Below are 22,481 nucleotides of genomic sequence, written 5' to 3'. Positions count from 1 at the left end.
ATTGTGAAATAATCTAGGTACGATATATTAAAATATATATTTAAAACAAAGACTTCGTGAAAAGATAATATGCATAACAAGTAATATCAATCTTTAGAAATAAAATAATTGATATTAACTTTTATAGCGTAATTAGTATTGATAATGTTGATTAATTGATTGTCTAGAAAAAAATCGGAGTGTGTAATCAAGGAATTGAAACGCAAACTAATAAAAAAAGAAGAAAACAAAACGCAATTTGAAGCAGGATTGCAGACCGGACGTTGGAGGTGTTTTAGCGGATGCGAAAAAAGAGAATGCGTTCAGGCCCATTCTGTGATCTATTACCGTAGAAGATAGTCGCATTTTCTGTGGACGAAAATTTTTGAATACGACATGACAAACTACCTTCGAAACCGTTAGAGATTTTACACAAGTTGAATGCTGAAGATGGACGTCTGTTCTCTGTGACTGAATTATTAGTAATAGTTCTGCCTGGTTTCGCAAAGCCATGTGCTTCCAATTGTTGATAATACCGTAAGAAAACACGAAGTATTTCTGTAGGTAGGTTTGAGATAACTTTATTTGATTCTTGTTCGTCAAGTTATATAATGCTAACATAGTTCGATATCGATTGATATTTCATGCACTGTTTATCACAGTCCCTTATTGACTGCCATACCCTGTCATACCCTCTGCCTATAGTAAACAACACATCCATGCGCGGCGTCCATATGCAAAAGCTCAAGTTACCCACTTGAAGCTTTTGTCACATGACGTTCTGTCAGATGACATCTCAGAGCTTTTTATAGCACGTTCCGTATGACAGTTCTTACTGTCAACTGCCGTCCCGTGAATGGCAAATTGTTTATATACAAAGAATATTTCGTACGTATATCACTGCGAAATATTCTTTTTCAACACTTCCCCACAATTTGCACATTCAATACACCGAATAACTTTCTGTGTATATTTTTAGGTAACCCCTTAGTGAAGGCATCTGCAGGTTGATCGACGCTTGGGATGAACTGTAGTTTTACTCTACCATTTTTGATGATATCCCGGATGAAAAGGTATTTGATATCCAAGTGTTTCATCCGTTGATGTGATCTTGGCTCCTGTGCTATGTTGATACATGGGATGCTATCTTCCATTATGATGAATGGTGTTATGTTTACATCCAATTCATTGAGAAGTTGTGTTAACCACACTCCTTCTTTCGTAGCAGCGCAAAGTGCTATCAGTTCTGCGTCACTTGTTGATAAGCTTACAGTCGGTTGTCGTTTCGTTGACCACGAAATAAGATTACCGTATAGTAGAAATGCGTATCCTGAAATTGATTTCCTATCATCAGGATCATTTGCAAAATCTGCATCGGCAAATCCTACTAAAGCTGGATATTCGCTATTTGATGAATAAATTATTTTTGTGTTGCTCGTTCCCCTCAAATATCGCAATATTCGTTTTAATCCTGACCAGTGCCAATCGGTGGCGCAGTTAGCATATTTGCTTACGGTGTTTACCGCAGAGCAAATATCAGGTCTAGAAGTTAGTGAAAGATATTGTAGGCATCCCTGCAGTTCTCTGTATGGCTCTTCAGTGATTTTTGCCTCAGATTTTGACCATTCCGTGTTGATATCCAATGGTGTCCCCACTGGTTTACAATCAGCCATCCCAAATCTACTAAGAAGTTTCTCCACGTATATTGTTTGAGAAATTTCAATAGTCTGGCTTTCCAAATCACGATTTATCTCCATTCCCAGGAAGTGCTTAATCTCTAACATGTCTTTCATTTGGAATAACCTTCCAAGTTTCTTTTTAATCCACGTAATTGCTTCGATGTTTTTGGCAAGTAGTAAAATGTCGTCTACATATAGTATTACCACCGACAAACTGACATGACAACTAGAATGATTTCAGTGAAAATTTTTGGCAAATAATTTAGACTCGGAACAGTAGCTCCATCTGTATAATGAGTTACACATCATTACTTAACGTGTCTTTCGTAAAAGAACACTAATGTCCTCTAGTAAAAGTCTGGACACGACATATTCAAACGAGCAGAAGTTTTTCGAATTCAAATGAGCGGAGCATCGAGCATCGTGCTTCTAAAGTTTCAGGTTTTCGTATGTTTTTACACAAAATTGCACCATCTTTTATTAAAGTGTCCTCCCATAAGAAATACATTGCGACGAATCTTGCGCCGAATAGCGCTGCGAATCTTGCTGCGACGAAAAATAATCGTCGTGTCTCCTTTGGAAAAGCACGGGCAATATTGCGGTATTGACTGGCTTTGTTCTCTGGTTGACTTCATGAAAAGTGAATCGAAAAAATTGAATCAACTTCAAGTCGGTTCCGACAGCATGAAGTAACAAGTTACTTTACGCTCGTCCGGACATGCCGCAGACTCAGGTGATTTGTATTCTAATGCCAAAAGATCCTAACTCCTGCGGTAGCATGCAAAAGGTTAAGTCGCCGGGAAACTAAGCTTGCTCAAATGACCCTATTCCACGCTTTTCTAAACTTTCTTCCCTCACATCCTTGCTCTCCCTTGAGTACTCATAATATTGAAAAATATACTTCATCTTCCAGTGTCTTGCTAATTAAATGCCGTTACAACAACTCCGGGATTTATTATCACATTGATTAATAAACTATTTCATTTCCGAGAATGAAACCATTTACGATCGAACTGTCGATCTTTCGCCGAAAATGCAGTGTATGCCATTTGCCCTGATTTACCTCATATTTTGTCAAATATTGTTTATATATATATATATATATATATATATATATATATATATATATATATATATATATATATATATATATATATATATATATATATATATATATATATATATATATATATATATATATATATATATATATATATATATATATATACATATATATATATATATATATATATATATATATATATATATATATATATATATATATATATATATATATATATATATATATATATATATATATATATATATATATATATATATATATATATATATATATATATATATATATATATATATATATATATATATATATATATATATATATATATATATGTTTACAAAATTTATTCAGCTGTTTATCAAATGTTCAACAAAACTAGAACATATATTTCTAAGGTTATAGTTTCCTTTAACTATTTCAAGTATAGCCCAATTTCTTTGAGCCAAGTGCCTTGAAACTATGGTTGTCTATTTTCTCTTGTCCAAACTTCTACTGGAGGAACTCTAGTTACATAGAGTAACTTCGATGATTATTAGAGAGTTGACTGAAAATTTCGTAACTCGTACTGTCAAACGAACGTCCGTTTGACAGTACGAGTTACAAAATTTTGCGTCGACTCTCTAATAATATCTTGCCAAATTTGAAAATACAGTGTCATGTCAGTTTGTCGGTGGTATTACTATGATGCCTCTAGATTTTGACCTATAGATGCAGTTGTCATTTTTGAGAGGGACAAAACCTAGTGTTTTCATTGCATCATCAAAATGTTTATTCCAAGATCTGCTTGCCTGTTTCAATCCATACAAACATTTGTGTAGACGAACAGTTTGTCTTTGCCCATTTACGTTTGGTGGAAGTTTCATGTATATTTCTTCTTCTAACTTCCCATGTAGAAATGCAGTTTTGACATCCATTTGATGTACTAACAATTTACGCTCGTTAGCAAGGGCTAGTGCTAACCGAACACTCTCTAGTTTGGCGACTGGTGCAAATGTTTCACAGTAATCGAATCCAGGACGCTGTGAACACCCTTTTGCCACTAATCGTGCTTTATATCTTCCATCTTCTTTCATTGAGAAAACCCATTTTGAGTTAATTGGTTTAACTCCTTTTGGCAAACAGTTAACCACTGTCCAAGTGCCATTTTGATGTAATGCATCAAACTCTTCTTGAATAGCATGCTTCCATTCTTGCCAATCAGAGACTTTCCTCAATTCCTCAATAGTTTGCGGAATCTCTTCGTTGAAAATCATTGCTGTTTTTGCTGTATAATCGGAATACCAACCCGGTATCTTTCTCTCCCTCTTGCTTCGACGCAATGATTGACCATCATCGACGTCCTCTCTTTCGTCTGTTGGATTTTCATTTGTACTTTCATAGTCAGTTTCGCCAACTGATTCTTCAAGTGAATCTAGATTATCTTGCTCTGTTTCGATGAGTGTGCATTCTTCATGCTGTTCTTCATCAGAAGGAAGGATAGCATCATCCTCGTCTTCGTTCTGTTCTCCTTGGTTTAAGCGTGTACATCTAATTAAATCTTGACCAGATGATTCTACGAAATCCATGTTTGTGTGGTCAATATCTTGATTGGCTCTGGTAGATTCATTGAATACTACATTTCTGCCAATTTCTATTGAACGCGTATCCTTGTTCCATAATTTAAAACCATTATTTGCGTACCCCACAAATATCAAAGGTTTTGTTTTGAAATCTAATTTCTGACGCCTCTCTTTAGGTATTTGTTTAAATGCTTTACACCCAAAAACTCTTAAATGATTCAAGTTTGGTCGCTTTTTGAACCATTTTTCATACGGAGTTTTGTCCTCTTCTATCCCACTTGTTGGAGATCTATTGATTAGATATGTTGCTGCATATAATGCTTCTCCCCACATATCTTTCGCTAATCCACTTTCGTAAAGCAAAGTTCTGACCTTTTCCATTAAAGATCTGTTCATACGTTCACTTACACCATTTTGCTGCGGTGTGTATGGAACAGTGAACGTCATTCTAACACCATTTCTTTTGCAATGAGCTTGAAATTCGTTACTTGTATATTCCCCTCCATTATCACACCTTAGCATTGAAATACGTCTTTCGAAGAATGCTGTCGCCATTGCTTCGAATTCTTTAAATTTCTCGAAAACCTCCGATTTCTGTTTCATGAGGTAAACCACGAGAAAGTGCGTATAATCATCTATAAAGGTTACAAAGTAACGATAGCCATCATAGGTTTCCTGCTCCATGCTTCCACAAACATCCGAATGTATGAGTTCCAGTGGTCGTTTTGATCTTGGCAGCTGCAAGTGTTTAAATTTGGATGCAGCCTGCTTCCCCGCCATACAACCATCACATACATTTGTTTCACTAATATTTCCAGAAGTTAGATTGATACCCTCAACCATTCCCTTCTTAATTAGTTTCTCCAAACTCGTATCACTGATATGGCCAAGTCTTTTATGCCATGTTTCCAAACTCACCTTCTTTCCGAACAATGCTAAGTTTGTTCCATCTTCCGCCGACTTTTCTTCCCGAAATAGATCAAGGTGGAATAAACCATCAACGAAGATTCCTGAAGCAATTACTTCATCTTCAAATTCAAAGATAACCTCTTCATCCGTAAAAGTAACCCTTTTACCATTTTTGCTAACCCTTCTAACCGAAAGGAGATTTTCTTCAAGACCCGGAGTAAAAAGAACGTTGTACAATTTCAATTCTTTTATTGTATTGTTACCCACAACACTCTTTAATCGCATTTTTCCAACTTTTGTTGCCCGTAAATTCTGGCCCGCTTTCGCCGTCGAAATGGTGATTGGCTTCTCTAATTCTTGGACATCTTCCAGCAGCTTCTCGTCATTAACCATATGGTCGCTTGCTCCTGAGTCAATTACGAATCTGACTCTCCTACCACGATCCGCTTTGGTCATCATTGCAAAGCTCTTTTTAGGCTCCATCTTTTGCTGCTTCTTGAACTTATCTTTCTCCTTCGCGTTAAACTTTTTCATTAGTGGGCATTTATTTTTAAAATGCCCAGTTTCGTTGCAACCGAAGCATCGGGTTACCTCTCTCCTTGGCTTGTACTTTGAAGACAGCGCAACGTTTTTCGTTTCTGTCTGCTTCTCTTTCCCAGCTTCAGCATCAATAAACATTCGTTTGATCTCCATGATCGGCTTGGCACACAGTTCTTCATTCGTCAGTACCATCAGAGCGCCTTTGACGTGTCGGTACTTGTCTGGCATGGAGATCAGTAGAGCATGAACTTTTTCCGATGCTGTCATTTTTGAACCCATACGATCTAGCTCGCGAATAATCAGATCGTACTCATCAAAAATCATGGACAATTTGTCGTGATGTCTTTGTTTGATGGTATACAACCGGTCCCGCATATTAACCATAGCGGCTGTACCGCCCTTTTGGTACGTTCTGACCAGAGTATCCATGGCTTCTTTCGCATAGTTGAGCCCAATGAGTTTATTCAAAACATCATTGTTGACCATCATGACAATCTCGTCCAATGCTTCGACGTCGTCATCAAGCCGTTTTCTGAGCTTAGCCTTCCTGGCTGTTTCTAGCTCTTCCGAGGCACCTACTACTGGTTCGTAGAAGTCCTCTTCTTCGGGCGTTCGTAGCAACGTGTGCTGGAGTTTCATCTTTATAAGATGATGTTCCATTCGCCATTTCCAGGCTGGGAACCGCAACTCCGAACCGTCGAATATCGATTCGCGGTTGACGCTACCGAAGTATGCCGTCGTCGGCACGGTGCGCTCGAGAGTTCCCCTCTCGTAGCCACCACCTCTTCTGTCCTCGAGAGTAACCCTCTCGGCAGATCCTCCAGCTTGCTGCTGGGTTGCCATCCTCTCGGCAGATCCTCCAGCTTGCTGCTGGGTCGCCATCCTCTGCTTGCTCTCGAAACGCTGGTGCTCGCTGGATGCCGTTTCTTCCCGAAACGCTGGTCCTCGCCGGATGTCGCTTCTGTCCGAAACGATGGTTCTCGCTGGCCGTTTCTACCCGAAACGCTGGTCCTCGCCGGATGCCGTTTCTGCCCGAAACGCTGGTCGTCGCTGGATGCCGCTGCTACCGGAACGATGGTTCTCGCCGGCCGTTTCTACCCGAAACGTGTATCTTCCAAAACAACTATTTTACAATAGTCCAGGTGGCTAGTTCCAGTTAACTACTGGGCCCATAACCTGTTGATAATACCGTAAGAAAACACGAAGTATTTCTGTAGGTAGGTTTGAGATAACTTTATTTGATTCTTGTTCGTCAAGTTATATAATGCTAACATAGTTCGATATCGATTGATATTTCATGCACTGTTTATCACAGTCCCTTATTGACTGCCATACCCTGTCATACCCTCTGCCTATAGTAAACAACACATCCATGCGCGGCGTCCATATGCAAAAGCTCAAGTTACCCACTTGAAGCTTTTGTCACATGACGTTCTGTCAGATGACATCTCAGAGCTTTTTATAGCACGTTCCGTATGACAGTTCTTACTGTCAACTGCCGTCCCGTGAATGGCAAATTGTTTATATACAAAGAATATTTCGTACGTATATCACTGCGAAATATTCTTTTTCAACACCAATTGATGTGGATGAGTGAACTTTTATTTAAGTGTTTCGACACTTAATGCTCCGCAGTTTGCAAAAACATGAATTTCATGGGCAAAACATTTTTGATTTAATATGCTGACACTTAATATTGAAATCACAAATATGTCGACCACGCCATAGAGTGGAACATTTATTTTTCAAGTGTAATTTGATTGAAGGGCAAATTGAAAGCTATTGAATTTTCAATGTATCTTGGAACTTTAATATTATATGTCGAATCTCTTCGAAAAAAAGTGTATACATCATTCAAAGTGATGGGCAAAACATTTATGATTCAATACACTACCTTCCAAAATTTAATTGCGATGGCACTTAATGTTGCCGCAATTGTCAAAAACATGGATTCCATGGGCAAATCATTTATGATTTAACACTTGAAATTTAAACGTGATGACATTCGATCATTTCAACGGGTGTTATATTTAATTTTCAAGTGTAATTTTATTAAAGGGCAAATGGAGAGTTCTTGAATTCTCAATGTGGCACACGCTCGTAAAAAGTTACTCAAAAATGAGTTTAATCCCACCCATTTCCAGATAAAGTGGAACAACCCTTAAATTGAGTAATTCCGGAGTTACTCAAATTTGAGTAAGCCAGCCTGAACCAAAAACTGAGTAATTATTACTCGGTTTTTGAGTACAATATTATCTACACTAAACCCAAAAGTGCTTCACTAGTACTCAGATTTTGAGTTCAACATTGCTCAAATTTTGAGTTCAGTACAAATTTAACAAAACCAAAAATTAAGTAATTATTACGCAGACTTTGAGTTGAACATTACTCAAATTTTGGGTTCAGTAGAACTTCAACAAAACCAAAAATTGATCGATTTTTACTCATATTATGAGCAGAAGCTTACCCAATTTTTGAATAGACAACAAAGCCAGTTGTAATTCCTCAGTTTTTGGGTAGAATATTACCCAATTTATGAGTGCAATATTTCATTAAAACCCAGTAAAGTTCAGCCGGAAATGAGCCGGAATTCCAGCTGTTTCCAGTCAGTATTCCGGCTCCAGTGACACAACCGATTCTAGTTAGAATAGGTTGTGTCACTGGAGCCGGAATACTGACTGGAGCCAGCCGGAATTCCGGCTCATTTCTGACTGAACTTTACTGAGAAACATCCGGATTATGACTTGCAATTCTGAATGGTTTCTGTAAGAAGAAATGCAACAACCGATTCCTATTTAAATTGGTTCATGATCGATTGTTGCATTTGAACTGGAACTAAACCGGTTTACATCCAGTGAAGAAATTGGCCGTCAAAATTTTGTTTTGGATACAACACAATGCAGTCTTTCTTTTCTTATGGAATATTTTTACAATAATAATTAAAGAAACTTCTGTTTATTAAATTTTATGGTTTTTAGTAAGTATTGTATAAAAAAGTTGTCCTTTTATTTGTTGTCAATACGTGCGCGGGAAACTTCAATAAAAGTTTGGACGAGTCTATTCACAGTTGTCCTCTGACTGTGCGGAATTATATTATATATGGCACATGCCAGAAAGTCCCAAAACATTCTAAAATTAGGTGGCACCTCCACTCCGAGAACTGCGTGGCATTTGAATAAAATTTCCACTGCATGAATAGAATTGTTAGTCTCGAATATAACTTTTTTCTCACAAATGACGGCATAAATTCCTCTTTTCATCGGGCTTGCTACGCACACCATGTGTAGTTTGGAATCAGTTGCGGGGGATGCCACGTATGTATCTAAGCACTCCTAATGATGATATAAAATCATTACATCTAACCTTATGTATATTATATTGCATTTACCCCAATCCAACGAATTAAAATTGAAGCCGAATGTTCTTCGCCTACAGTTGGACAGCCTACCAGCGTTCTTTTTTGTCCGCGAATTGGCATATGAGAAATTATTCTCAAGCATCCTCGAATGTGATCTGTGAATAGTTTTACAAATTTAAAATTTTATGACAGACCTTTGGGCTAAATTAAAAAAAATTATATCTCACCATCTTCTACTCTAGAGAATCTGGACGGTGAATAAGATAGACACTGAGAGAAGACATCCTCGATTTTGAGACCTTCTGTTCTGTTAGGATACAATCTCTCAAACATTTGACGAATCTAGAAAAAGTGATATGATATAAATATTCATATGTTCCGTGAATACCATAAAGTGAAATAGTAAATAATAAAAAATAAACATGTTACCACCAATCCTTCATATGAACACAGGTGTGGAAACATATCCAAGATATCATTAACGGGTTTCTTTTCTTTTAATAACAGTTTGAGGACTGGAAAGCATCGGTCCATTTCATCACAAATATGTTCTGCTACTGATGCCGATGCAAGCATTACTCGGAGCAATTGAGCCCGCTCTACAAGTTCAGTTGAAACGGACTCTTCTACAGGCATAGTTCCTCGATTATATTTATGTTTTTCTGCAGGTAGCTGTTTGATGACATTCCGGATGCGATGAAATATCATGCCAGTATGAGCACCCTTTTCCTTGCCTCCGTTGCGCCAAAAGAAAAATGACTAGCATGAAAATAATTATAATTATATTAGAGAAATTAAATAAGCATAGAATAACAAACCTCATCAGGAGCAGTTGGTGTAACTCGCGTATTACTAAGTTGTGGAAATAATTTTACGATTTGAACAGCTGCCGCATGCTGTTGATCAACAGAAGGATACCTGCGCATTTAGAGATCATTGGTTCGTTACTCCGAAAAAGACCAAAAAGATTCCGTGAAAGATTAAGTTCTAAATTTCTTAAAAAAAATCTAAATGGTAAAAGTATGAACGGTATTTGATTCGTAATTCTTTGCATGCTGGGACACATCTATTATTTTCTGAAGAAAATCGGTCAGTTTATTACTGTTTTAAAAGTCTGTAAATGTCTGGACCAGGCATACGCAGAACTTTTTTTTAATCACCGATATCATACTTTTTGATCTGCCTCTCGTTTCTTCTGCTGCAAATTTTGTGCATTGGACGTATTCGGTCTATCCACTCATTGAATATTTACTAGAAGTATATGCTAGAAAATGCATGAAAATTCTCGACAAACATATGATTACGGCCTAAAAGCCAACTGTCAAAATCCACTTTGAATGGAAATTCCGGACAAACCGTTACACGCCAATCACAGATGTTGGTAGTAAACGAAAGAGAAAAGTTTTCTCTTTCATAAACTGTTGTGAGCTGTGTTCGACTAGTAACGGTTTGTCTGGAATTTCCATTCAAAGTGGATTTTGACGGTTGGCTTTTAGGCCGTAATCATATGTTCGTCGAGAATTACAGCAAAAGAGACGGGAATGAAAGCATGCTAATTCTGCATATTTTTGTTTCTCAGTGCAGCAAATCTGTCCACAGTCTGTAAATCTGGCATCGCTGTTGCTCGATTCAACGACATTGCGGCTTAGTTAGACCCTTTGGTCGATTTACGATTGAACTGTATATGTAAACAAATAAACACGCTCGCTATAAACAGAAATTGTATACCTTTAAATTCTGTTGGTTTAAATGTTTAAGTTATTATAATTCGTCGTCGTCGGTCGTCTTTATAATTTTGTGCCGGAACCTGACGAATTACGCTTTCTAAGTACCACCGTCAAAGACGCATGTACGTTCTTATGCCGAAGTTTATAAATCGAACCAGATTGAAGATGTGAAAAGAATGGTCAATATTGAAATCAGGATGCGAAGAACTGATAACTATGTGGTTTCCTCTAGCAGTTTGTACTGTGTTTCATACATTTCTTTACATTTATAATCAGAAGTGAAGTTGTTTGGCCGTGCTTCATTACTATGCATACTTCATAGTTTCATAGGCTCAATGAAGTAATAATGCATGATACTGATTGACTACGATGTTTTTTGAAATAGAAGCTTCACAACGAAAGGCATTGCTTTTCTCTGCTCATAGACAGTGTTAGATCACCTGCATATTTGCTCGAAGGACTACTAAGGGCCGATTTCTTCATTCTCGCTTAACGTCAACCAGGTTTAAACGTACTGGTGAACCCGGTTTAAAATTTAAGCGAGGATAAAGAAATTGGCCGTAAGCCCTATAAATATGTATAGGCATTGCGCATTTCGCCGCAAGGTTGCTCTAGCGGAGAGACTCGTGCGGTTCAATGTAAACAATTCATTCTATCACACTTTAAGGAGTGTTCATAGTTTGATGCACTAGTAGAGTAACAAATAAAACTTTCTACTTGCCTTTGACCGTCCATTATTTGAGTCTCCATTTGCTTGCATGCGACTCGTGTAAGATGATTTAAACCGTCCTTATCTGGTACGATCCCTTGATCCAAAATTGGATACAAAATTTTCATTCGGAATTTTGCGTCATCTTCGAATGTCGAACGGTTAATCTGAAAACGTTAAATATGTATAGTACGACAAGCGCTTACAGTAATTATAGTAGAAAGTTTACCAAATTTTGAACATTAGTGGAAGTCTCATCAATTTTATCTTTGGTCGGATTAGCTTCAGAACTATAGTTTTTTATTATGTTAAGAATTGTTAGACGGGATCCTTTTTCGATTATCCCCATTTCAACTAGGTCGGCATCGTTGAGCAGAACTAGGTTCTGATCGTTTATTTTTTGGGCTGAAAAGAGCGAATAAGTATATATAAAGGTTTAAAGTGACATCTCAAGTTGTTTGCACTACCTTCTTGATTGTTGTTTATTTTATTATAAATTTATTTCCAAGTTTATTTCCCTACTAACTATCTACATATTTCAAACTTATATAGTAGTTTTCTTCTGAATCTCCGTATATACTCCATAAGTTGTATGTTTTTTTCGTTTGCAAGTTCTTGTGTGATATGCGAATAACTTGACTGTCAGTTTTGAGTTTGTAACTGTTGTATTGTAAACAATATTCGCATTCGAGATGCTGTATTAGGCAAACAATTTGATTATCCGATTGCAATATATCTATTATCAAACCATAGGACATTTCGTTGCATACTTGGTATTTCGCTATCAGTCCCGGCCGAAAGCTTGTGTTATTTATTTTCATATGGTTTATATATTTGATTGAATCAGGTAGATCCCGGATCAGGAGTAAATTACTTAGAGATTTTTTGTGTATGTGCTTTGACGAAACGATATCTACCGTACCAATTTCGTATGAATGGTCAAGAATAGTGGTTATCTGTGCTAGATTCAGGCGCTTAGCAAAGCTGTTTGTTAAATTGATGAAATTGTTGCATGTCTTCGCTTGGGATTTCGACTCCTTGAATTTCGCTTCGAAGCGTAAGCAACTATGATTAACAACTGGCCCATCCTGACGAATTATGTAGGGATAATGAGAGATGTGATGGAATTTATTGGTAGGGTTGATGGCAGGGAAGCATGATTTGAACAACTTGTAAAAACATTCGATTTCGTTTTCCAGATCGTTAATCTGATTCAATGTTAGCTTATTGGAGAAACTATAATAAGTTATTTTCATGAGAGCTCTAAGCAATGATGATAAATTTGAATTAAATCCGAGAATCTGGTTGAACATAAAAGGGAATGCTCGAAGGAGAAGCCAACATTGCGAAGCTGACTGAGGAATAGCATGTCCACGTGCTTTTAACTTCTCGCAAGTAAAATTAGCGGTAGGTTTATCAGCCGATTCAGTTATACCGTATTCGTAATGCTGTATAATTTGGTTGACTTGACTAATCGTTATCACTTTATGGATATTTACAGCTTCGTTCAAAACACATTTGATTACGACCATGACGACGCCTTCCAAAAGATCATGCATTGGATCAAACGTGTTATTTTCCGCTATGTTGAAATATTTAACTTCATTCAGTGCTGATTTTCGAATGATTCCGCATTGTGAAGGTGTTTTAGTTCCGCTTTGAAGAGCATTTAAATCACCTTGTATGCTTTCTTCAGTGCGATGAGGGAAGGTATCACCAATGTTTCCACAATGAAGTGCAGTACGCGTCGCATAGCACATTCTACAGAATAGACTTGATTGGGGCCCCATTAACTCGAAAATTTCATGAATTGCCAGCGTGTCCCCCAAAACATGCACTAGAACTGCCCTCATCGTAAACTTTTCACTCCCATATTGTACTACAACACCATCATCTGATTCAAGCTCACGCAAATCTTGAATCAGCGGTTTCATAACGTTATTGTAGCCATATTTTTTTACATCTCTTGAGCGAACTGTAAGCGTTAGATATATCCTGTTGGAGGATGAATGAATTGCGGGGTGGAGATTCTCAATTTTAACACTGAAATTGGTAAGTTTTTTTTTTGATTTGCGTGATCCCAAAGGGTTCAGATATTCGACATCGTCCAGATGAAGCGAGAGTCGTAATGCATCGGGAAACCGTGTCAGGAACGGGTGTGTTTTGAAACGTTGACCATCTTTGAAACCGCACAAGATATCGTCATTCACTGCTTCTTCTGCTATCATCTTGCGAGCTCCGGGATTCTTCATAACCAGTGCTAAAATGCTGGTTAGTGGAATATAGTGAGCAACGTCTTTCACTATTTGTACACTTTTTCTTTTGCCTAGTTTGGTAATCGCAGGGACAGTTTTAGTGATTCTAGTTCTTCCCAAGACTTCTTCCCTAGGGTTTGGCACAGCACAACCCGCAACTCCAGACAAATATGCTAGGTTGTCTTTTGGAGAAGCTACGTCTGCAAAAATTCCATCCAAAGATGCGTCGTTTATAAATTTCAAAGCGTCGGTATCGTTTAATGGGATCGACTTCGATTTCAAAAATTCTCTGAATAGATTCAACATGTAACACTCGTAATCTTCTATAAGATTCGAGGTAACATGTAAGAACTTTTTGATTTTTGTCTCGGGAAGAGATACATCTTTTCGCAAATCTGTGGCGAATTTACTAATTTTCTTAGTAATTTCATCCAACGACGGCGCCGTTTTAAAGAATATGGTATTCGTTATTCTCAACAGATAATCATCATCTACGAGCATATTTTCCGGATGATTATTTTGAATTTGTTCAACAGCGTCATGGTCGTATGAAATATTTGTAGAATTTTCTGTAATTAGTGGATGAACACTCTCTATGTGCCGTTTCAAGCTCTTAAACCTCTGGTACAGTGAACCATATTCTGAACAAAGGAAAGGTTGAGCGGCTGCTTTGCTGGTGTTCAAATTGTGTACCAACCGGAAGTGTTCCTTCAATTCATCCACGTGTCCAGGAATCATCTTCCCACAATTTGGCACATGGCATGAGAAACCTGAAACCTTACACTTTTTTTCCAGTATATATATATATATATATATATATATATATATATATATATATATATATATATATATATATATATATATATATATATATATATATATATATATATATATATATATATATATATATATATATATATATATATATATATATATATATAATATAACGTGAATATTACCTCGCAACTTCATTGCAGTTTCAGCATCCACCTCTTCCGAAATCTTCTGCATGCTGGTTGTTCAAATCCACTCTTTCAATTAAAATGTATTTTACACACTACAACTCTAGCTTCAACTATTATAAATATTTGAACAAATTTTTATTTGTGAAAAAGTGATGAGCGATAACTAAACGAGCGTGTACCTACTAATGGAAAATGGCGGATGACGCTTGGAATTTTTAACTTGGCGAGAAACGGCTTTTCCGTTTGGTAACTCCAAAACGGTTTCTTGTGTAATACCCAAAAATAGAGTCAGAGTTACTCAGAGATGTTATACATGACAACTCAATTTTTGACGTTTACGAACATCATTCAAAACTGAGTTGAAAGTACTCAGAATCTGAGTAACTTTTTACGAGCGTGCATGAATCTTAAAACTTATGTGTCAAATCTCGTCGAAAAAAGTGTAGGTTATTTTATGGTTGCGTGTAGAGTTCTATCAAACCCAGTAAAGTTCAGCCGGAACTGAACTGGAATTCTGGCTGGTTCCAGTTCGTATTCCGGCTCCAGTGACACAACCGATTCTAACTAGAATCGGTTGTGTCACTGGAGCCAGAAAGCGAACTGGAACCAGCCGGAATTCCAGTTCATTTCCGGCTGAGCTTAACTGGGAATATGATAAAGTACACTGATAAAATAAAGTACCCATTAATGCGTAGAAAACTACGCATTTTCAAAAAATTCCCGGTCAGCGCCCGGATAGAATTTTACAATAGCATTTACCCTACAAACAATCATAAAACAATAAATATTATAGTTATTACTGTTTCAACATTGTTTGTTGCCAAGTTCTCACAGTAGATTTTCAATAAAATTTCATGTAACAATAAATTTCACTGTTCAGCAAAAAACTAATACAGTGCATTCACATTAAATTTTACTGTGTTCGAGAAAAAAATGTATGGAGAAAAATTGATTTTTTTTAATGTTAAGATACATAACCACCCCCCTTTTTCATTGTAAAAGTCTATTTTACATTGAAATTTACTGTAAAAACGTTAAAGTTTATTGTTTTTGTATTGTAGCATAACACTAAAACTTACTGTAAATTGTTGTAAAATGCCAGGATCTTTGCACAGTTTATGTCCTAGTTATGCCAGGGTTTTGCTCGGTTCCTGTCAAAATTTGCCAGAAAACGCGAGCGAAACCGAGTTCGCCCTAGCTCAACTAACCCGACAGGATACGCGCAGAAATCTGACAGGGCTACCAAACCAAGACTTACAGAAATCTAGCAGAGCGGTCTCTGCCAGAAAATTTGCTCACTGGGTAACTGGATGTAACCAGGGATGCCATTATGCCAGATTTATCTGGCACAGCCAGAGTTTTTGGCAGCTTCCATACAAAAATACAAACCTCTTATTCTGCCAGATTTTTAAGTTTTAGAAGCTGCTACACACACACACATTTTGGAAATTTGGGTAATAATTTTACAAAAATCCATTGATGCAGGTTCTATGAAAACTAAAATGTATGCCAAATTTCAATGACTTTGAGGTCGCTGTCAAGTGCCAGATTTTGTCAGACATTTTTAGTTAAACTGCCAGATTTTCTTTGAAAAATACCCTCTAAGAACGGTTGGTTTCAAAATCGTCCAATGAAGGACGTTCGTTGGACCAATTTGGACAACGTCCAAATAACCGTTCAACGAACGTCCATCGTTGGACCCGTGTTGAACGATTTTGAAACAATTTTTTGGACGTCTCAGTGGGTAGTGGCAACCCTGCATGTAACTAATAAAACTATCCCAGATAAGCTCAGCCGGAAATGAACTGGAATTCTGGCTGGTTCCAGTTCGTATTCCGGCTCCAGTGACACAACCGATTCTAACTAGAATTGGTTGTGTCACTGGAGCCGGAATGCGAACTGAAGCCAGCCAGAATTCCAGTTCATTTCCGGCTGAGCTTATCTGGGATAGTTTTATTAGTTACATGCAGGGTTGCCACTACCCACTGAGACGTCCAAAAAATTGTTTCAAAATCGTTCAACACGGGTCCAACGATGGACGTTCGTTGAACGGTTATTTGGACGTTGTCCAAATTGGTCCAACGAACGTCCTTCATTGGACGATTTTGAAACCAACCGTTCTTAGAGGGTATTTTTCAAAGAAAATCTGGCAGTTTAACTAAAAATGTCTGACAAAATCTGGCACTTGACAGCGACCTCAAAGTCATTGAAATTTGGCATACATTTTAGTTTTCATAGAACCTGCATCAATGGATTTTTGTAAAATTATTACCCAAATTTCCAAAATGTGTGTGTGTGTAGCAGCTTCTAAAACTTAAAAATCTGGCAGAATAAGAGGTTTGTATTTTTGTATGGAAGCTGCCAAAAACTCTGGCTGTGCCAGATAAATCTGGCATAATGGCATCCCTGGTTACATCCAGTTACCCAGTGAGCAAATTTTCTGGCAGAGACCGCTCTGCTAGATTTCTGTAAGTCTTGGTTTGGTAGCCCTGTCAGATTTCTGCGCGTATCCTGTCGGGTTAGTTGAGCTAGGGCGAACTCGGTTTCGCTCGCGTTTTCTGGCAAATTTTGACAGGAACCGAGCAAAACCCTGGCATAACTAGGACATAAACTGTGCAAAGATCCTGGCATTTTACAACAATTTACAGTAAGTTTTAGTGTTATGCTACAATACAAAAACAATAAACTTTAACGTTTTTACAGTAAATTTCAATGTAAAATAGACTTTTACAATGAAAAAGGGGGGTGGTTATGTATCTTAACATTAAAAAAATCAATTTTCTCCATACATTTTTTTCTCGAACACAGTAAAATTTAATGTGAATGCACTGTATTAGTTTTTTGCTGAACAGTGAAATTTATTGTTACATGAAATTTTATTGAAAATCTACTGTGAGAACTTGGCAACAAACAATGTTGAAACAGTAATAACTATAATATTTATTGTTTTATGATTGTTTGTAGGGTAAATGCTATTGTAAAATTCTATCCGGGCGCTGACCGGGAATTTTTTGAAAATGCGTAGTTTTCTACGCATTAATGGGTACTTTATTTTATCAGTGTACTTTATCATATTTGATAGAACTCTACACGCAACCATAAAATAACCTACACTTTTTTCGACGAGATTTGACACATAAGTTTTAAGATTCATGCCACATTGAGAATTCAAGAACTCTCCATTTGCCCTTTAATAAAATTACACTTGAAAATTAAATATAACACCCGTTGAAATGATCGAATGTCATCACGTTTAAATTTCAAGTGTTAAATCATAAATGATTTGCCCATGGAATCCATGTTTTTGACAATTGCGGCAACATTAAGTGCCATCGCAATTAAATTTTGGAAGGTAGTGTATTGAATCATAAATGTTTTGCCCATCACTTTGAATGATGTATACACTTTTTTTCGAAGAGATTCGACATATAATATTAAAGTTCCAAGTTACATTGAAAATTCAATAGCTTTCAATTTGCCCTTCAATCAAATTACACTTGAAAAATAAATGTTCCACTCTATGGCGTGGTCGACATATTTGTGATTTCAATATTAAGTGTCAGCATATTAAATCAAAAATGTTTTGCCCATGAAATTCATGTTTTTGCAAACTGCGGAGCATTAAGTGTCGAAACACTTAAATAAAAGTTCACTCATCCACATCAATTGGAAGCACATGGCTTTGCGAAACCAGGCAGAACTATTACTAATAATTCAGTCACAGAGAACAGACGTCCATCTTCAGCATTCAACTTGTGTAAAATCTCTAACGGTTTCGAAGGTAGTTTGTCATGTCGTATTCAAAATTTTTCGTCCACAGAAAATGCGACTATCTTCTACGGTAGTAGATCACAGAATGGGCCTGAACGCATTCTCTTTTTTCGCATCCGCTAAAACACCTCCAACGTCCGGTCTGCAATCCTGCTTCAAATTGCGTTTTGTTTTCTTCTTTTTTATTAGTTTGCGTTTCAATTCCTTGATTACACACTCCGATTTTTTTCTAGACAATCAATTAATCAACATTATCAATACTAATTACGCTATAAAAGTTAATATCAATTATTTTATTTCTAAAGATTGATATTACTTGTTATGCATATTATCTTTTCACGAAGTCTTTGTTTTAAATATATATTTTAATATATCGTACCTAGATTATTTCACAATATTTTATTTTCAACTCGATGTGATCAAACTCTGATAACAGTGTACCGTTTCAATGCGTTTGCTCCATGGGTGTCTGAGCGTTGTAAAGATAATACATAAACGTCATCTTATGTCGACTTACATCTCCATAATGACGTTCAAAAGCATAACTGTCAAAGTTCCTGTTACTTTTTATTATTCATAGTCGTCGTATTCACTACAGATATCTAAACCAGGTGCGCTACTGTCGTCATGTTTTTTGTGGCTGAGTGCGACAGAATTGACAGTGGTTATTCCTCTACCCAGTCAAACTAGTCCGGAACTGATTCGGACTTCCAGCATGAATTCCAGCTCAAATGCCTCAACCGATAGAGTCGGAATCGGTTGTTTTCTTTGAGCTAGATTCCATGCAGAATCCATCCAGGATTTCGAACCGGTTCCGAAATCGATTTGACGGATAGTTGGGATAGGTTGGTGTAGCGGCGCTAATGTTTTAAGTATATTAATTCAAATGTTTACACACGTTTTTTGAATATTTTTGTTCGATCATGGATGTCTGTTCTCTGTGATTCAGTGTTTCTACCGCATATTTTGGATGGTAAGTGATATGTAATATATGATTCAGTGTTTCAAAACTCACTCCAATCAGCATGCGTTGAAAAAACCATAGTTTGATAAATCATTAAAATCCATGATTTCATCACTCATGGTTTTTTGGCTCCTGAGGAGTGAAAACCGCCAAGGAGTGAAAACAGGTTGCTAGATTATAATTGCAGCATACAGTTTAAAAGCCCGAGCTCAATTTAAATTTTCAATTTTCACTTGGTACAGTTCATGGCGAAATCTTCTTTTCGATATACCTCGAAGGTAAATTGTCAATTGCATTCAATTGTTAGCGTACTAGGCTAGGCTCAAGCCATTGCAGTAATAAATAGTACACCTGCACATTCCACTATGCATATGAACGTGATTTCATCACTTCAGCAGAAACATTTTTGCACCGGATTTGAGATATGTTTGCCCGTTATTATTGTTGTAATAATATATTTGTTAAAGAAAATTGTTGCTGTTGTGCTATCTTATGACAAGCGCCATTTTGCACATTTCGAGAAAAACGATTTTTAAAGTTTGAGATTGAATATCATGAAACTTATAAATGGTAGAAACAATTCAGAGAAGACAATTGATGCTTCTACCTATTCTGTACTAACCTCTCAAATATTGCGAACATCGGTTGACTATATTGCGAGTTTTCGCTAAAAATGTAAACAAAAGTCGCACTCACACGTGTCGTAGGTGTGTATTGATGAAAAAATTTGTATGACGTGTCATAATCGTGCATGGAAAATTTTCCATAGAAAAAAATCACCAATTATGAACTTTTATTCATATCTTTGGCTTCATTTGGTCTATAAACAATCGGTTAGATGCATTTCGAAGGAAATGAGTTAGGGAATTTAGAAAAAGTAGTTATTTTTAGTTACAGTGTTGCCAAATAGGCAATATTTCCAGTTTAAAGCTAAAACTGCGTTTTTCTCCCAATACATGTATTTTTCTTTTGAAAATTATTATGCCATTGTGTTTCTACGACATTTTTACACATAAAAGCAACTAAAACTTTATTATAACTTGAGTCAATCCCAAGATATAATGATTTGAAGCAAAACATTCACAATTTCTAATCACTTTTCTCGCTATATTTCAGTAAACAAGCAAAATTTCGAAATTCTGGAGCGCTATCTTGTAGAGATTCGTTAGACGAGTAATATGGCATATCTAACTCAGTTTACCCCAAAATGGCGTTTGTCATAAGATAGCACAACAGCGACGAAATGACTTGTTTCAATATATACAGGGTGCGCCATTTGGATATATACTATTTCAACATTGAACAACTCCGCCATTTTCCAACCGATTTTGACAGATAAACACATGTCTGAAACATCATTTAGTGCCATTTTAGCTATAAGTCGTTTTACACCAAAAGAACGCACTGAAATCGTAGCGCTTTACATTGAAAACGATCGTTCAATAGTGAAAACTGTGCGTGCTTATCGTAAAAATATGGAAGGCTCACTTCACCCTTTCCGGCGGAATAAATAAACAAAATTGTCGAATTTGGGGGACACATAACCCACACGTTATACATCAAACACCACTTCACGACCAGAAAGTAACTGTTTGGGCCGGAGTGTGCTCCAAAACAATCATCGGTTCTTATTTTTTCATAGAGCGAGAGACCATCAACAACGCAAGCCACCGTTGGATTTTGGCGCACTTTGTCTGTCCACAAATGCAGAAAAAAGGTCTGAAAAACTTCTATTTTGCCACACCGCAATCAAGTTCTTGCAGAGCAAATTCCCAGGACGCGTTGTGTCAATAAATAGTGATTTGGAATGGCCTCCTCGTACGCCGGATTTAACGGTGCAAGACTTTTTGCCTTTCTCAATAGAAATGTATTGCAATTGCTCTGAAAACCGACTTTTTAACGGAGGCCCGGAGGGCCGAGTGACATATACCATTCGATTCAGTTCGTCGAGTTCGGCAAATGTCTGTGTGTGTATGTATGTGTGTATGTATGTATGTGTGTGTATGTGCGTATGTGTGTGTATGTGACCAAAAATGTCACTCATTTTTCTCAGAGATGGCTGAACCGATTTTGACATACATAGTCTCAAATGAAAGGTGCAACGTTCCCATAGGCTGCTATTGAATTTCTAATGAATCCGATCTCCGGTTCCGGAATTATAGGGTGATGAGTACGAACACGCAGAAAATGTCAATTTTAATAAATTCTGCAATGAATGTATAAAGGTGACAATTTTTCCAAAATATGACCACAACTGCTTCGATTTGTAGTATTAGGTCACTAACATCCATTCAAAGTCTATTTGGCCACATTAGCCACCATCATCGGTTCCGGAAGCCCCGGCGGAAGTATCCAAATTCAGAATAATAGTCACATCGGTTGCTCGGAGATGACTAGACCGATTCGACTAAACTTGGCCTCAAATGAAAGGTATTGCGTCCCCGTAAATGGCTATTTAATTTCATCCCGATCCGACTTCCGGTTCCGGAGTTATAGGTTGTGGCATGCGATCACATAGCAAATTGTGATTCAAACCGATACTCCGATGAAAGCAAAAAAGGTAAAAATTTCGCTAATATGTCTCTCAAACAACTTAAATTTGCTGTTCTAGGTCACCGACGGCCAACCAAACTTTCGTTGACTACATTGACCACCATATACGGTTCCGGAAGTGCCCGGGAACAGCGGCCATCATCCAAAATTTACGAACTCACATCAGTTTCCCGGAAATGGTTGGGCCGATTTTCACAAACTTAGTCCCAAATGATAGCTTTAATATCCCCATAGATGTCTATAAAATTTCGTACGGATCGCTTATATGGGTCCGGAAATATAGACTAAATCGTCCGGTCACATATGAAATTCCCATATAAGCCGGAACTCTAATTTTTTTTTCAAAGGGGGGACTTCATGAAATTTCAGAAATCGAATTCGTATTTTCGATGCCAAACATCTTTAAAATGCATGAAACGTCGAGATTTTATG

At 37.1% G+C, this 22,481-nt stretch overlaps 1 protein-coding gene across 1 annotated transcript; it reads right to left on the bottom strand.

Moving 5' to 3' along the window:
- Positions 1-9,120: 9,120 nt before the first annotated feature.
- Positions 9,121-10,525, bottom strand: LOC131687402 (uncharacterized). Its single transcript, XM_058971482.1, has 4 exons — positions 9,924-10,525; positions 9,535-9,864; positions 9,333-9,447; positions 9,121-9,260 (listed from the first exon to the last, which is right to left on the bottom strand). The coding sequence occupies exons 1-4, from the start codon at positions 10,029-10,031 to the stop codon at positions 9,121-9,123; spliced, it is 693 nt and encodes a 230-aa protein (XP_058827465.1). The 5' UTR covers positions 10,032-10,525.
- Between the last annotated feature and the right edge of the window lie 11,956 nt (positions 10,526-22,481).

This window comes from Topomyia yanbarensis, chromosome 3 (assembly GCF_030247195.1).
Source record: "Topomyia yanbarensis strain Yona2022 chromosome 3, ASM3024719v1, whole genome shotgun sequence".
Taxonomy (NCBI): domain Eukaryota; kingdom Metazoa; phylum Arthropoda; class Insecta; order Diptera; family Culicidae; genus Topomyia; species Topomyia yanbarensis.
The sequence above is the reverse complement of the archived record's forward strand: the minus strand, read 5'-3'. Positions and strand labels throughout refer to the sequence as shown.

Coding starts and splice junctions, on each gene's coding strand:
- LOC131687402 (XM_058971482.1), bottom strand. CDS start 10,031: ATGCGCAGGTATCCTTCTGTTGATCAACAGCATGCGGCAGCTGTTCAA. Junction 9,448..9,534: donor GTTCATATGAAGGATTGGTG/GTAACATGTTTA, acceptor CACTTTTTCTAG/ATTCGTCAAATGTTTGAGAG. Junction 9,261..9,332: donor ATTCTCTAGAGTAGAAGATG/GTGAGATATAAT, acceptor AACTATTCACAG/ATCACATTCGAGGATGCTTG.